This window comes from Symphodus melops (assembly GCF_947650265.1).
Source record: "Symphodus melops genome assembly, chromosome: 18".
In the NCBI taxonomy this organism is placed as follows: Eukaryota; Metazoa; Chordata; class Actinopteri; order Labriformes; family Labridae; genus Symphodus; species Symphodus melops.
This window is the reverse complement of record NC_136708.1, coordinates 511,435-528,603: the sequence shown is the minus strand read 5'-3', so window position 1 is coordinate 528,603 and position 17,169 is coordinate 511,435. Positions and strand designations below refer to the sequence as shown.

The window sequence follows — 17,169 nt, the reverse complement described above, 5'->3', positions numbered from 1 at the left end:
GCCACAGACTCTATGTGGGGGAGACTAGAAACGACATCACCGCGCGCATTAGACAGCATTTTTATCATATTAATAGCGGGAATGGCACCACTGTCTTGTATGCACATTTTAAACTCCACGGCCAACACAATGTGCAGAGCATGGGCCTGGAGAGCAACAGGGACTGGACCACTGTCCAGAGACGAGCGGCGGAAAGGAAATGGATCCACCTCTTAAAAACAATAGAACCTACCGGTCTTAATGAGAAATATTAGGGTGGATCCATTTCCTTCTTTTTTAATATAGCTTTTAGTGGGTTTTAGAAAATACTGACCCCCTGACCTCCCGGGGCCTCTCTTACAGGTTTTAACAGGCCGACCCTCTGCGGGCCGGGCTACCCTCCTTCTTTTAATCTTTAGCTTTTATTTTTCAAATATTGATTTTATAGCCCACTCCTCCTCTATGGGATCTTAATTTATTTATGTTTTACCTTAATTTGTCTTATGCATGTTTTAAAACCCCCCCCCCCCTTTTTAATTATGTCTATTCATTGAATTTTAAAATGTATCCAGCACTTATTGCATGTATTTTTGTTTTAGCACTTTTAGATCCCTATGAGGAGATTCTGGACCCTTTAGAATCTTATTTTAGCCGACTTTTGATCTCTAAATTATATAATTTAATTTTTAAATTAATTTATGAGGTAGAACCTGCCTGCGGAGGGCGCGCCTCGAAACACTTTTTAACAAATAACAAAAACCTTTTTTAAAGACACCTTGCCCTGTTTTATGACATTTTATTGGACCTCTCCTTGTCTTATACTTGTTTACTTTCTTATCCTCCTTTAACTTAATCAACAAAGATCCTATTATTTTATGAACTGCATTAAGATGTTTTAACAAGTGTAAATAAAGATGTATATATGTTTCTACAATTTTACTAACCCATGTATTTTTATGAGTGTGGTTTTAATGTGAATTTAAGCACTTATTTTATTTATGCACTTTTTTACATTTATTAACTAACCTTTTATCAATTTTAACACGTATTCTTTTATTTTGTAGATACATTTATACTTAACTTTCGCCAGGCCTTTTAATTCAGTTCAGGGCACTTATAAATAGGATCTTTATTTTATCTGTTTTAAATTATGGATTTTATTTATTTAGCTTTTAATTTTCTCTTTCTTAATTTCTAGGACAATGAAAGTCATTCAGCTCCTTGGTGTTTTTATCAGAGGCCCTGGGACGGGGTAGGTTTTAGCCAGCTACAGAGCTCCGCCGACCTCTCCTGCGCGGTGGTCCGGTTACCTTTTTAATTAAAACCAAATTTTAGAGTGTCTTAAGAGGGTCTTAATGAAAACCTTTTGGTTTTTAAGGAGGGTTTTAATTACAAATTTTTAATTACTTATTAAAACCGTTGGTCCCCCCGAGAGCCCGTGCCCCCCGTAGCGTCCTCCAGAGGACGCTGCGCTTTTACCCAGACCTAACCCCTAACCCTAACCCCTAACCCTAACCCTACCCTAACCCTAACCCTAACCCTAACCCTTTCTTTACCCCTAACCCCCTGAGGATGCTGTGCTTCAAACTGACCATAACCTATCTGGGGCCTACTTCTAGTTTGTCCCATGAATACAGACAAATACCAAGGACTGACTTTAAGATTTTATTCATTTCTTTCAGCAAACTGGTTACAGTTCATCAAAACAATAGAAAGTAAATGGGAAAACATTCTACAAACAAGAGTACAAACAGGCGAGTTCTCAAACTGAAGAAAAAGAGTTCCATGTCAGCATCAGGACATCTTCTGAAAAACAAACACCAGGTAGATACCTGGAATGATGGAGAGAACAGATGAGGCTTTAGTGACATTAATGCAGAACATGAAATCATATACATATGTAATATTAAATGTGTAGAAACATCAGATTATGCCAGTAAAGTTAATGAACTCACTTGTTGCTTCCCACTCAGATCTACTCAAAGTGCCCTGCAAACAAAGAACAAACACCTTCAGACTTTTAACAGAAGCAGGACAAACAAGACCAAATTGTGGAAGGCTGCAGACCCACCAGCGGCTGTCTGACCCGGTCTCTGCTGCAGTGCTCTTTAGCATGGCTGTACTCTCCTGTGCTGTCTGAAGATTGCTGCCCTCCATCGTCACAGGGAAATGGCTGAAAACAAACAAATCCACAGCTGCTGAATATCTGCTTTAAACATGTCTGCTGTTTGTTACACAAAACTATTCAATCAAATACAAGTTATCACCAAAACACCACAAGTTCAATCACATTAACTACAAGTTTAAACAAGTTAGTAAAGGTCTTCTTTATCGTCAATGTTTTAATATGTGCTGGACATACAGAAAAATCAAAAATAAACGTTTATCTCTGAGCCAGTAAACTAACAGTAGAACATTTTCAAAAATATATACAAAATATAAATAAACTACTGATTTACAAAACTTTCCAGATACTGAGCAAAGATGTCCATTTAAAAAACGAATGTGCGTGGACTTGTATTAAACACAACTAAAGAAATATAAGGCACTAACTTTGAGAATCATGTATTTTAAGAGTCCTTTAGTTTTTAAAGTGACTGATGCTTCTGTTACACTGATGAGGACAAGTCTTCATAAAGTACATATCACATAAAAGTAAACATGATTATCACACATTTACTTCATTACACTTTAAAACATTCATGTTTAAAAAAATGCTAAAAATAAAAAGTTTTGTTTCCTAAAATGATAAAAAGCAGCATGATATCATTCGGGTGTAACACAGGCCAACACTAGTCAGGCTGTGATTGGTCAGTCAGTTGTACCTCCAGAGCCCCCATCTTCATCATGAGGCTACGATGCTGCTCCTTCTTCACCTTCTCTTGGAAGAACTCAGAGAATCTCTGCTTCATCACCAGACGCATGTTGTAACGCTTGGCCATGCTGTAACACAGAGACAAGTCTGTTCTGTGGTTGTTTCTTATGCTTTGGATGATTTCAGTCCCTGACTATTTGTAGTCTAGGTAAGTATCTCTCTTTGTGTGCATGTAAAGCATTTCAGTCAGCTGAAGCTGTTTTTAAATGTGTTATATAAACCTGACTCAATGTTTGCTTGGATGATTCATTCAACAGCTATCACTTCTTTACAGACTGTGAGATCCTGCCCTCTGTCTGCATCATTACACTGGGTACGCCTGAGTCCATGAGGACTCGGCTAATATCAGAGGCGTCCAAATGAAAACTGTGTCTCTTCTCTCCAGGACTCAGGCTTAGGGTAACACTATACTCATCCATACATTGAATTAAAACATTAAAACGTACTGTTCAAAGAGAGGAAAGTAGACAAGGAACTCTGGAACATTGACAACGTCCTCGAGGCTGAAGTTATACTGACACCCAAACAGCGGATAGACACCTTTAGACTGAAAGGAAACTTTAAAAACCTCGTTCCCAAACGACAAAGAGTCTGATGCCTCCAATCGTTTCCTGTGGACAATCAGAAGAAAACAAAAGTGTTCAAGGGTTTACAGACTGCCTCATGAAGTCACTGATCAGTTCAAATCAAACCATGTCAGTGAATTTCAGTCAGGAATCAATTTCTTCTCAATTCTTACACAAGCTCGAAGGCATCTGGTGTGGTTCCAATGAAGAAACCTCCAGGTTTGAGTCTCTCACAGGCATTTCTCAGCATCATGTCAGCCTTCTGCTCGCTCTCAAACGAGTAATGATAAACAAACTGACAGCTGCAGATGTCAAACATGAGCTCAGGCTCGTCCAGCTGCTCCGATAAAACCTCCTTGAGAAAAAAAAAAAATGCATTTAGGGTAATTTATACAAGTTCAAAAGATTCAGAAACAACAATGAAATAGTGGTGTTAGGGGTCAATAATACCATGCTTTGGATTGGATCACTGTTTGCCCCCCTCCAAACTAATAAATGACCTAACTTTTATTCCTCAGCTGGACGACTTAAACTGTGCATTTTAACATCACTTCATAATGCATGTAAGAGCCAGTGTCCACTAAAACATTCATACCAATCATAACAGAAGCAGTTAGACAAACCTGAACTTTTTTATTTACAAAAAGCTACACCCCACCAACACACACGGTTCATTTAGAGGATGTGTGTCTGTGTACCTGGGGTGAATCAGAAACACACAGCGGTGCACGTGACTTTAAGAACCAGAACTGGAAAATTAAAAATGAAAAGTAATGAAATTCCAAAGAGATTGTAAATGAAGATTGAAGTAATATCTACCATCCTCTCTAGCAGTTTACTTTGTTCCTTTTCTGTGATGTGCTGTAACTATGCATGTCTCTGAATTTCCTTATTTCAAGTTCAAATAAAAGCAGGCTGATATCCAAAGAGGAATGGAAGCACCCTTGGCTTGAGACAACAAATAATTAATAAATGTTATGAAATGGTAAATAACAGGATTTTAAATATCAGATTATAAAAAGTGATTCATCAGGACGCAGTCTCGTAGTTATGTAACCTCGGCCCTTTGTGCATCTCAGAACCCCACTATCTCTACCCCCAACACTTCTGGTCTCTCAATGACAATGTGAATCAAAGAGTGATCATTTGAACGCCCAGTGAGTAATATTGAAATATAATCACATCCAAATTAACAAAAAATATCTGCTTTACTCCAAAGATAATGACAAAGAACTAAACTGATCTATGTGCTGTAGTTCTATCGTGTTACACAGATAACTGATCTACGTGCTGCAGTTCTACCTTGGTACATAGATAACTAATCTACGTGCTGCAGTTCTACCTTGGTACACAGATAACTGATCTACGTGCTGCAGTTCTACCTTGGTACATAGATAACTGATCTATGTGCTGTAGTTCTACCTTGGTACACAGATAACTAATCTACATGCTGCAGTTCTACCTTGGTACACAGATAACTGATCTACGTGCTGCAGTTCTACCTTGGTACATAGATAACTGATCTATGTGCTGTAGTTCTACCTTGGTACACAGATAACTAATCTACGTGCTGCAGTTCTACCTTGGTACACAGATAACTGATCTACGTGCTGCAGTTCTACCTTGGTACACAGATATCTGATCTATGTGCTGTAGTTCTACCTTGGTACACAGATAACTGATCTATGTGCTGTAGTTCAATCGTGGTACATAGATAACTGATCTATGTGCTGTAGTTCTACCTTGGTACACAGATAACTGATCTACGTGCTGCAGTTCTATCGTGGTACACAGATAACTGATCTACGTGCTGTAGTTCTACCTTGGTACACAGATATCTGATCTATGTGCTGTAGTTCTACCTTGGTACACAGATAACTGATCTATGTGCTGTAGTTCTACCTTGGTACACAGATAACTGATCTATGTGCTGTAGTTCTACCTTGGTACATAGATAACTGATCTACGTGCTGTAGTTCTACCTTGGTACATAGATAACTGATCTATGTGCTGTAGTTCTACCTTGGTACATAGATAACTGATCTACGTGCTGTAGTTCTACCTTGGTACACAGATAACTGATCTATGTGCTGTAGTTCTACCTTGGTACACAGATAACTGATCTATGTGCTGTAGTTCTACCTTGGTACATAGATAACTGATCTACGTGCTGTAGTTCTACCTTGGTACATAGATAACTGATCTATGTGCTGTAGTTCTACCTTGGTACATAGATAACTGATCTACGTGCTGTAGTTCTACCTTGGTACACAGATAACTGATCTATGTGCTGTAGTTCTACCTTGGTACACAGATAACTGATCTACGTGCTGTAGTTCTACCTTGGTACATAGATAACTGATCTACGTGCTGTAGTTCTACCTTGGTACATAGATAACTGATCTATGTGCTGTAGTTCTACCTTGGTACATAGATAACTGATCTACGTGCTGTAGTTCTACCTTGGTACACAGATAACTGATCTACGTGCTGTAGTTCTACCTTGGTACACAGATAACTGATCTACGTGCTGTAGTTCTACCTTGGTACACAGATAACTGATCTATGTGCTGTAGTTCTACCTTGGTACATAGATAACTGATCTATGTGCTGTAGTTCTACCTTGGTACATAGATAACTGATCTACGTGCTGTAGTTCTACCTTGGTACACAGATAACTGATCTACGTGCTGTAGTTCTACCTTGGTACATAGATAACTGATCTATGTGCTGTAGTTCTACCTTGGTACATAGATAACTGATCTACGTGCTGTAGTTCTACCTTGGTACACAGATAACTGATCTATGTGCTGTAGTTCTACCTTGGTACATAGATAACTGATCTACGTGCTGTAGTTCTACCTTGGTACATAGATAACTGATCTATGTGCTGTAGTTCTACCTTGGTACATAGATAACTGATCTACGTGCTGTAGTTCTACCTTGGTACATAGATAACTGATCTACGTGCTGTAGTTCTACCTTGGTACATAGATAACTGATCTATGTGCTGTAGTTCTACCTTGGTACATAGATAACTGATCTATGTGCTGTAGTTCTACCTTGGTACATAGATAACTGATCTACGTGCTGTAGTTCTACCTTGGTACACAGATAACTGATCTACGTGCTGTAGTTCTACCTTGGTACATAGATAACTGATCTATGTGCTGTAGTTCTACCTTGGTACAGTCAGCGGTGATGAATTGGGCGCTGAAGATTTGCTCGTTAAAGTGACTCTTCTTCTTCATGTCGTTGTAGCGACTCTGACACTGCTCCACCGACACTCCGGCCAAATCTACCAAAACAAACATTTTTAAATTCTTTATTTTGAACATTTATTAGAACATCATAAACACGTCAGTAAAGACAGATGTCTGTCGGGGGGGGGGGGGGGGGGGGGGGGCGGGGGGGGGGCACATGTACACCTCTATAGCTCTCCTGATACGCTGTCCTGAAGCTCATAGAGCCCTGAAGGGACCTGATGTCGCCCCACGCCTCCTCAGGACTCACAGTCCCAGAGTCCTTTACTGTGTCAACTGTTCTCATTAGCAGCTGTATACAACAGAAGGGCTCATTGTTGATGCACTTTTTACAATATGAAAACAATCCAATGTAACAGCTGAAAGGTTGGCTGATTTAAATCCATGATCAATATATGAAGGTATAGATCTCTGTCCCTCAGGGTCTCCAAGCTGTGCAGTGTTTCTCTGAGACCAAACACTGACCATGATTTAAAGTCTGGATCAAGTACGAACCATCTGAAAATCCTCCACATGTATTAATGACCTTCTGCCAGACCTGCAGGAGTCACCCAAGAATTCCCCAATGTTCCCCCAAAGACTCATTAGACCCTGATCCGGGTCAGGGTCAGGGACCCTCACAGCTTGGATGAAGTGTTTGGACAGGTTGGACTCCAGCTGTCTACGTGTCATCACACCAGTCTAGAAGCTATTTGTGAAGCATGATAATAAAAAACAAGGGAGACCCTCCCCCTCCACTTGGCCAGTTGAAGGGTGGCATATTTAATCCTTGGTTTCCGGCCCTGCCAGATAAATCTGGAGGTCCATTTGTCCCACTCACTGAATTGACCATCACTCACCTCTTTAGGCAAGTTTCTAAGTAGACGGGGGAGCACATCTTAACTGCACTTATCCTAGAACCAAGGCTCAACAAAAAGGGACCCGGTTCCATCTGGAAAAGCCCGGAGAGGTCCCGTGTCAGATGGACTCTCATTTTCACAGTTTACTTTAAATTAAACTACATTGTTGAAAGTTAACACCAACTGAATGAGCTCTCCAGTAAGACCAGTCTGCTGATCATTAGTCTGTGTGGGTCCAGTAAGACCAGTCTGCTGATCATTAGTCTGTGTGGGTCCAGTAAGACCAGTCTGCTGATCATTAGTCTGTGTGGACCCAGTAAGACCAGTCTGCTGATCATTAGTCTGTGTGGGTCCAGTAAGACCAGTCTGCTGATCATTAGTCTGTGTGGACCCAGTAAGACCAGTCTGCTGATCATTAGTCTGTGTGGGTCCAGTAAGACCAGTCTGCTGATCATTAGTCTGTGTGGGTCCAGTAAGACCAGTCTGCTGATCGTTAGTCTGTGTGGGTCCAGTAAGACCAGTCTGCTGATCATTAGTCTGTGTGGGTCCAGTAAGACCAGTCTGCTGATCATTAGTCTGTGTGGGTCCAGTAAGACCAGTCTGCTGATCATTAGTCTGTGTGGACCCAGTAAGACCAGTCTGCTGATCATTAGTCTGTGTGGACCCAGTAAGACCAGTCTGCTGATCATTAGTCTGTGTGGACCCAGTAAGACCAGTCTGCTGATCATTAGTCTGTGTGGGTCCAGTAAGACCAGTCTGCTGATCATTAGTCTGTGTGGACCCAGTAAGACCAGTCTGCTGATCATTAGTCTGTGTGGACCCAGTAAGACCAGTCTGCTGATCATTAGTCTGTGTGGACCCAGTAAGACCAGTCTGCTGATCATTAGTCTGTGTGGACCCAGTAAGACCAGTCTGCTGATCATTAGTCTGTGTGGGTCCAGTAAGACCAGTCTGCTGATCATTAGTCTGTGTGGACCCAGTAAGACCAGTCTGCTGATCATTAGTCTGTGTGGACCCAGTAAGACCAGTCTGCTGATCATTAGTCTGTGTGGACCCAGTAAGACCAGTCTGCTGATCATTAGTCTGTGTGGACCCAGTAAGACCAGTCTGCTGAGATTAGCACCTGATCAGATACGTACCAGCACAGACCAGATGGTTGATCCCTCCTCTCCTCCACTTCAGCAGATCTCCTCCTTTTCCGCACCCCAGGTCCAACACCGACACCTTCTGAGGCCCCGCCCCTCGCACCTGCTCCAGGATCTCACCTGTCCATCAAATTATTGGCCAGTTATCTTTAAAAACACCTGTTGTATTTGTTGATCAGCTGGTCTACAGGTGCAGGAGCCAGAGACCCCCGACATGACAAGACTGGCCAATCACTGCTGTTTATCTCAGATAGATCGATAGATACTTTATTGATCCTGAGGGCCTTGTGGGGTAAAAACTCTGCTAACGTGAAGCTGAACGTCGTGTTTTCATTCCGTCTGTAAAATAAATTGAACATTTGTAACGACACTGTAGGAAGCGCCGTTATTGATCAGGATATAAAGATCAGTTTATGGATCTTTAATCTAAAAGCAGGATCAGAGAGGAAGAAGAACAGAGAAGAGGAAGTGACAGGAAGTGAAGTCTGATTGGATTCACTTTCTGTAGTCATGACTTTAAATCTACTTCCTTTAATTTGCTGGTTTCTTAGCGGTTCCTTCAGTATGAGGCCTGTCTGCTCTCGATCATTGATCACATTGATCACATTGATCTGAATGATGACAAACAGACTTTTATCTGGAAGGGTTCACTTCTCTTTGTTGGAAAATCTTTTTCCTCTGTGCTGACAGAATCTCTGAGTCCTGGACAGACTCAACACTCCTGACCCGATTATCACAGAGCAGATGATTGGTTTTCATTTCCCTTTCGATCAATAAAGTATCTATCTGGTCGTTGATCAGAGAACAGATGATTGACGAGTTACCGATCAGAACGCTCTTCATCCAGTTGTTGAAGTTCCTCATGAAAAAGATCCGGCTCCGACTTCGAGCAGCCAGACCTACTTCCTGTAGACTGTTGTAGTGGCTCGCTACCTTCTGCCCGTGATCGATCACCTGATAGATCAAAAGCAAAACATCAAAAATGCATGAACGGAAAAATGTTCCTATAAAATGATTTATGATCATATGTTTAATGGTCACTGTCTCGTCCCCACTGAGGAACAAGGGTCAGTTTGGTCTTCAGTACATGGAAGTTATCCTGGACTATCTCAGCAGGGGCCGAGAATACGAAGCCACTTCAACATTCCCAGAGGATCTCCTCTGACCAAAGACCCAACCACCAGGCGCCCCAACCCCAGGCCTAGCTCCAGGGTCAGGCCTAGCTCCAGGGTCAGGCCTAGCTCCAGGGTCAGGCCTAGCTCCAGGGTCAGGCTTAGCTCCAGGGTCAGGCCTAGCTCCAGGGTCAGGCCTAGCTCCAGGGTCAGGCCTAGCTCCAGGGTCAGGCCTAGCTCCAGGGTCAGGCTTAGCTCCAGGGTCAGGCCTAGCTCCAGGGTCAGGCTTAGCTCCAGGGTCAGGCCTAGCTCAAGGGTCAGGCTTAGCTCCAGGGTCAGGCCTAGCTCCAGGGTCAGGCCTAGCTCCAGGGTCAGGCCTAGCTCAAGGGTCAGGCCTAGCTCCAGGGTCAGGCCTAGCTCCAGGGTCAGGCCTAGCTCCAGGGTCAGGCCTAGCTCAAGGGTCAGGCCTAGCTCAAGGGTCAGGCCTAGCTCCAGGGTCAGGCCTAGCTCCAGGGTCAGGCCTAGCTCAAGGGTCAGGCCTAGCTCCAGGGTCAGGCCTAGCTCAAGGGTCAGGCTTAGCTCCAGGGTCAGGCCTAGCTCCAGGGTCAGGCCTAGCTCCAGGGTCAGGCTTAGCTCCAGGGTCAGGCCTAGCTCCAGGGTCAGGCCTAGCTCCAGGGTCAGGCCTAGCTCCAGGGTCAGGCCTAGCTCCAGTTTCGGGACCCGGCTGAGCCATGCCGGGTGACGTCACGGTCCTAGTTTTCTTCATAGGGGTTCTGATAAAATGTTACCTGTGTGTAATCAATCAACACACACACCTGTGTGTAATCAATCAACACACACTAGAGCAGGGTGATAGATCGAGTTTTTAATAAATATCGATATAGAGTAGGACGATATCGTAATATCGATAAAATTCACGTAACATTCAAAGTTTCATCCGTAGAGTCGCCAGTATGCCTTTTTCCATCCGTCTCTCTTAACCCCGCCCCTCTCCCGCTCTGTCCCTCTGAGTGACACTAAGCCCCGCCCCCTCACAACAACAAGACATCATGGAGGCAGACAGAGACGAGAGTAACAAGAAGAAGTAAAAAGAAAAGCACCGGCTCTATAACCTGGAGACGGTTCGGGTTTAAAATATCGGACGAGCAGCAGAATCATGTATTTTATAAAGAGAGCCGAAAACAGGTAGCAACAAAAAGTTCAAGCACAACAAACTTCGTCCACCATTTAGAGAAGCGCCACAAAGTTCAGTACGAAGAATGTGTAAAACTACGTGCTGCAAACCAGAACCTGAGACCTTCGCAGCCTCCTCCATCGTGCTGTACCCGAAGGTGAAAGGTGCGGCGAGATCACCAAGGCAGTAGCCTAGCATGTTGCTAAGGACATTGTCCCCTTTGTAACGGTGGAACAGGACGGCTTTAAACGGCTACTAAAAGCCATGGACCCAAGGTACCAGTTTCCCAGTCCCAGTTACTTTGCAAGAGAAGGAACACTGAAGTCAGAGAGACCCTCTCCGTCCGGCTCGCTAACGTGTCTCACTCTGACCACCGACGTGGTCGAGCAGGACCTGCGAGCCGTTTACGAGTCTGACGGTACATTTTATGGAGGAGTGGGAAATGAAGAGTGCCCGTCTCCAAACCAGCCATTTCCCACAAGATCACAGTGGAGAGAACATGAAGCTCTGCAGGATGCACTCACATGCTGGAAGCTCAACCCGAATGGACTGGTTGCTATAACAACCGACAACGGAAGTCATGTTGTCAAGGCAACAAGTGGCAGAGGATGCAGTGTGTGTGTGTGTGTGTGTGTGTGTGTGTGTGTGTGTGTGTGTGTGTGTGTGTGTGTGTGTGTCTGTGTGTGTGTGTCTGTGTGTGTGTGTGTCTGTGTGTGTGTGTCTGTGTGTGTGTGTGTGTGTGTCTGTGTGTGTGTGTGTGTGTGTCTGTGTGTGTGTGTCTGTGTGTGTGTGTGTGTGTGTGTTCAGACTGAGGTTTATGAAAATGAATGAAGAGAGCTGAGAGAACACAAACATGCTTTTAAAATATCATTTTTTACACATCTTAATATAAACAGCTGTTTACTTTAAGCTAAGGTCATTTATTTTATATTATTTTATATTTCACAAACAGGTCATTTATTTTATATTATTTTATATTTCACAAACAGGTCATTTATTTTATATTATTTTATATTTCACAAACAGATCATTTATTTTATATTATTTTATATTTCACAAACAGGTCATTTATTTTATATTATTTTATATTTCACAAACAGGTCATTTATTTTACAGTATTTTATATTTCACAAACAGATCATTTATTTTATATTATTTTATATTTCACAAACAGATCATTTATTTTATATTATTTTATATTTCACAAACAGATCATTTATTTTATAGTATTTTATATTTCACAAACAGGTCATTTATTTTATATTATTTTATATTTCACAAACAGATCATTTATTTTATATTATTTTATATTTCACAAACAGATCATTTATTTTATAGTATTTTATATTTCACAAACAGGTCATTTATTTTATATTATTTTATATTTCACAAACAGATCATTTATTTTATAGTATTTTATATTTCACAAACAGATCATTTATTTTATAGTATTTTATATTTCACAAACAGGTCATTTATTTTATAGTATTTTATATTTCACAAACAGATCATTTATTTTATAGTATTTTATATTTCACAAACAGGTCATTTATTTTATAGTATTTTATATTTCACAAACAGATCATTTATTTTATATTTCACAAACAGGTCATTTATTTTATATTATTTTATATTTCACAAACAGATCATTTATTTTATATTATTTTATATTTCACAAACAGATCATTTATTTTATATTTCACAAACAGGTCATTTATTTTATAGTATTTTATATTTCACAAACAGATCATTTATTTTATATTTCACAAACAGGTCATTTATTTTATATTATTTTATATTTCACAAACAGGTCATTTATTTTATATTATTTTATATTTCACAAACAGGTCATTTATTTTATATTATTTTATATTTCACAAACAGGTCATTTATTTTATAGTATTTCATTATTGTGCAGCTGACTGTCGGTGACTTTTGGTCCATGTTGACTTAAAACTCATTTTGTTTTTATTTTTTAACAGAAGAAAATATCAAGATATATATTTTGGTCCAAATCACCCAGCCCTAACACACACCTGTGTGTAATCACTCGACACACACACACCTGTGTGCAATCACTCGACACACACACCTGTGTGCAATCACTCGACACACACACACCTGTGTGCAATCACTCGACACACACACACCTGTGTGCAATCACTCGACACACACACACCTGTGTGCAATCACTCGACACACACACCTGTGTGCAATCACTCGACACACACACACCTGTGTGCAATCACTCGACACACACACCTGTGTGCAATCACTCGACACACACACCTGTGTGCAATCACTCGACACACACACCTGTGTGCAATCACTCGACACACACACACCTGTGTGCAATCACTCGACACACACACCTGTGTGCAATCACTCGACACACACACACACACACACACATACACACACCTGTGTGTAATTCATAGACACATCTGGTGAAGCCCCTCCCTCAGAGCACAGGTACAGATCAGTGTGATCAGTTTAGTCATTTAGCCTCATTAATAGCTAACAATCAGATCAATTAATAATCAATCAACATAATTACCTGCTTTTTGGCAGGTGAGGTTTCCTCTTCTTCATGTCTCCTCTTCAGCCCTGCTTCCCGTTGTCCTCCTCCTGCTCCTCCTCCTGCTGCTCCTCCTCCTGCTGCTGCTCCTCCTCCTGCTCCTCCTCCTCCTGCTCCTCCTCCTGCTCCTCCTCCTGCTCCTCCTCCTCCTCCTCCTGCTGCTGCTGCTCCTCCTGCTGCTCCTCCTCCTGCTGCTCCTGCTCCTCCTCCTGCTCCTCCCTCCTTCACAGCAGCTGTCTGTTCAGACTGAGGCTCCATTGACTGAAACAGAAAAAAGGAAGTGGTGAAGAAATGTGAACCCAACTCAGACCAGGTCTAAATCAGTGTTCTGGACCCTTGTGGTCGTTCAGCGGTCAGTTTTTGGTCCATCTCAGTAGACTGAACACTTCAGTGTGGATACTCACTTCCTGGGTTTCACTTCCTGGGTTTGTGCAGGATGGTTCTGATGCATCCTTTCAGGGAATCAATTGAATTTTAACTCCAACAATTAACCGTAAATCATCACTTCATGTTCGCCTCTAACGCAAACCAGGATGAATGAATGTGATCAGTGTTTAATCAGGATCAATGAATGTGATCAGTGTTTAATCAGGATGAATGAATGTGATCAGTGTTTAATCAGGATCAATGAATGTGATCAGTGTTTAATCAGGATCAATGAATGTGATCAGTGTTTAATCAGGATCAATGAATGTGATCAGTGTTTAATCAGGATCAATGAATGTGATCAGTGTTTAATCTCGAGTTAATGTCTTAATTGAAGTCTCTCCTTTTAATGAAGGACAACATGTGAGCATTATAATCAAACCTTTCTCCTATTCAAACAATGATTTCATATTTATGTCATCAAACACATTCTGAACCTCTCCATAAATGATCGGTTCTTACGGTCACCGTGAGTCACGTGCGTCACGTCTTTAATTGGAGACTCCGGAAACTTCAGATTAGCTGTTAGCACTTAGCTTTTACAAAACCCGCTGAAATCTGAAATGAACCCGAAACTGGAGCTGCATTTCAACTCGTCCGCAGCCGATAAACGACGAGACCCGGTAACCTCCCGGTAACCTCCCGGTAACCTCCCGGTAACCTCCCGGTAACGTTTGAATTAAATGCTCTCACAGATTAAAACACAAACAAAAACACTCACATTGCTCTGCAGGTCGCGTGTCTTCTGCGTAACTTCCGGCTGTGGTTGCGTCATATTTCTGCGTCAATACAGACTTTTTTTTTACTTTTTTAAAATTCTTTATTGAAACAGTGAAAACAAACAACAGAATATAAAATAAAGTTAAACGTTACGAGCCTGTAGATAGTTTATATAAAAATACAATATCAATAAAAGCAGAGAGTCAGTACTGATCTACTGATCCCTGAATTTCCCTCGGGATCAATAAAGTATCTATCTATCTATCTATCTATCTATCTATCTATCTATCTATCTATCTATCTATCTATCTATCTACTGCCTGCTTGACTTGATTCATTTATTGTACTGAAAAAACACTTTATTTCAAATAACCAATCAGGGCAGACTTTCACACACCAATGAGATGTCCTGATTTATCCATTGGTGAGCCGGTCAGGGAGAGAGCTGTTAGTACAACACAGTGAGTTTAACATGTCCAGGGTCTCTGTGGGTGATCTGGCTTCACTAACACTGATATCAGAGATCAGGATTATCAGTCCGGTGAAGCTGCTTATTAACCTGATAGGTCAACACGGAGCACGTTCACATAAAGGGGCGGAGTTATCTTCATTTAACCAATCACAATCATCACTGAGTCTGTCAGCAGATCATCATATCTACAAACTGATCAAAGTAGATGAATAATATCAATAAGTTTGAGACAAACAGGCTCAAAGACTAAAGTTACAGAAACATCAGTTTATTATATTGGTTCCATCATTAGATCATTTAGAAGTGACTGTAATAACTCCTGTTTCTGTGTTGACTCTTTAAAGTGGAGAGGACAACACTTTCTTCTGATGACTTATATTTCAACTGCAGCTCTGACATTCAACATTCATATGAAAATATCATTTAAAGCCAAGAAAAATATTAATAATAATTTTACATCTTCAACTAAAATGTTCCAGGGTGTTTTTTCAGTCTGTGTTGAAGGATATCAGTGAAAAATAATCATTAACTTAACAGACTATAATGTAAAACCATGATGGACTCATGAAGTGTCCTCCCTCCTCTCCATCAGTTGCAGGAGCTCCAGGATCTAAAGATTTGATTGGTCAGTGGGCGGAGCTTCTCACAGGTTGATCTCTTATCTCCATCATAACCTGCTTCGAGCAGGTCAGGCGTGCAGCATCAGTTACCGTGGTGATATAACCAGGTAAGAAGGCAACGACCCTTGTAAGACTGAAACTTAGAGTTAACCCTGAAGTGACCTCACTGACCTTAAATCCTGCTTCATAGTCCAGGACCCAGGAAAGCATCTTGAGCCTGCTGCTGTCGTATCCGTGCTTTCACCCATTAATGCACTCTCTCCTTATTAGTTGTTTCTTCCTCCTTTTAAAACACATAGGGCTGACAAAGCTACCTTCTTCTTCTTCTACCTTTAATACGAGTAGTGAGCGACAGCAGTATGGAGATGATCTTCTCATATCATAACAATGGACTACTGCCGCCTGCTGGCATGGAGAGGTATTTCCTCTCCAGATGTACATGCTGATTGGTTGTCAGCTGGAGTCTCTGCAGTGTGTTCAAATAAAACTTTATGGACAAGACATGAGGCGACGACAAAGGAGGCCTCAGGAAGTAAAGGATGAATGAGTTAATGGATGAATGGGTTAAAGGATGAATGGGTTAAAGGATGAATATGTTAAAGGATGAATGGGTTAAAGGATGAATGGGTTAAAGGATGAATGGGTTAATGGATGAATGGGTTAATGAATGAATGGGTTAAAGGATGAATGGGTTAAAGGATGAATATGTTAAAGGATGAATGGGTTAAAGGATGAATGGGTTAAAGGATGAATGGGTTAATGAATGAATGGGTTAAAGGATGAATGGGTTAAAGGATGAATGGGTTAAAGGATGAATATGTTAAAGGATGAATGGGTTAAAGGATGAATGGGTTAAAGGATGAATGGGTTAATGAATGAATGGGTTAAAGGATGAATGGGTTAATGAATGAATGGGTTAAAGGATGAATGGGTTAATGAATGAATGGGTTAAAGGATGAATGGGTTAAAGGATGAGTGGGTTAAAGGATGAATATGTTAAAGAATGAATGGGTTAAAGGATGAGTGGGTTAAAGGATGAGTGGGTTAAAGGATGAATATGTTAAAGGATGAATGGGTTAAAGGATGAGTGGGTTAAATGATGAATGGGTTAAAGGATGAATATGTTAAAGGCTGAATATGTTAAAGGATGAATGGGTTAAAGGATGAATGGGTTAATGAATGAATGGGTTAAAGGATGAATATGTTAAAGGATGAATGGGTTAAAGGATGAATGGGTTAAAGGATGAGTGGGTTAAAGGATGAGTGGGTTAAAGGATGAATATGTTAAAGGATGAATGGGTTAAAGGATGAGTGGGTTAAAGGATGAATGGGTTAAAGGATGAATATGTTAAAGGCTGAATATGTTAAAGGATGAATGGGTTAAAGGATGAATGGGTTAA

At 41.1% G+C, this 17,169-nt stretch overlaps 1 protein-coding gene across 4 annotated transcripts; it reads right to left on the bottom strand.

Moving 5' to 3' along the window:
• Positions 1 to 1,631: 1,631 nt before the first annotated feature.
• On the bottom strand, positions 1,632 to 16,093 carry rnmt (RNA (guanine-7-) methyltransferase). 4 transcript variants are annotated; one of them, XM_079368871.1, is made up of 12 exons: positions 15,941 to 15,972; positions 14,679 to 14,736; positions 13,511 to 13,792; positions 9,492 to 9,621; positions 8,662 to 8,787; positions 6,603 to 6,718; positions 3,594 to 3,775; positions 3,301 to 3,465; positions 2,805 to 2,922; positions 2,051 to 2,152; positions 1,935 to 1,968; positions 1,632 to 1,811 (listed from the first exon to the last, which is right to left on the bottom strand). In XM_079368871.1, the coding sequence occupies exons 1-12, from the start codon at positions 15,955 to 15,957 to the stop codon at positions 1,774 to 1,776; spliced, it is 1,368 nt and encodes a 455-aa protein (XP_079224997.1). In that variant the 5' UTR covers positions 15,958 to 15,972; the 3' UTR covers positions 1,632 to 1,773. The 4 variants fall into 4 exon arrangements, with proteins under 4 accessions (XP_079224997.1, XP_079225000.1, XP_079224998.1 ...); XM_079368874.1 differs by lacking the exons at positions 14,679 to 14,736; positions 15,941 to 15,972 and adding exons at positions 13,950 to 13,983; positions 14,420 to 14,439; XM_079368872.1 differs by lacking the exons at positions 14,679 to 14,736; positions 15,941 to 15,972 and adding exons at positions 13,950 to 13,983; positions 14,395 to 14,433.
• Between the last annotated feature and the right edge of the window lie 1,076 nt (positions 16,094 to 17,169).

Excerpts from the sequence above, each read along its gene's own strand:
- rnmt (XM_079368871.1), bottom strand. Across the intron at positions 13,793-14,678 it reads CACGCGACCTGCAGAGCAAT|TCAATGGAGCCTCAGTCTGA; the intron begins GTGAGTGTTTTT and ends TTTCTGTTTCAG. Across the intron at positions 3,466-3,593 it reads CCAGATGCCTTCGAGCTTGT|GAAACGATTGGAGGCATCAG; the intron begins GTAAGAATTGAG and ends GATTGTCCACAG.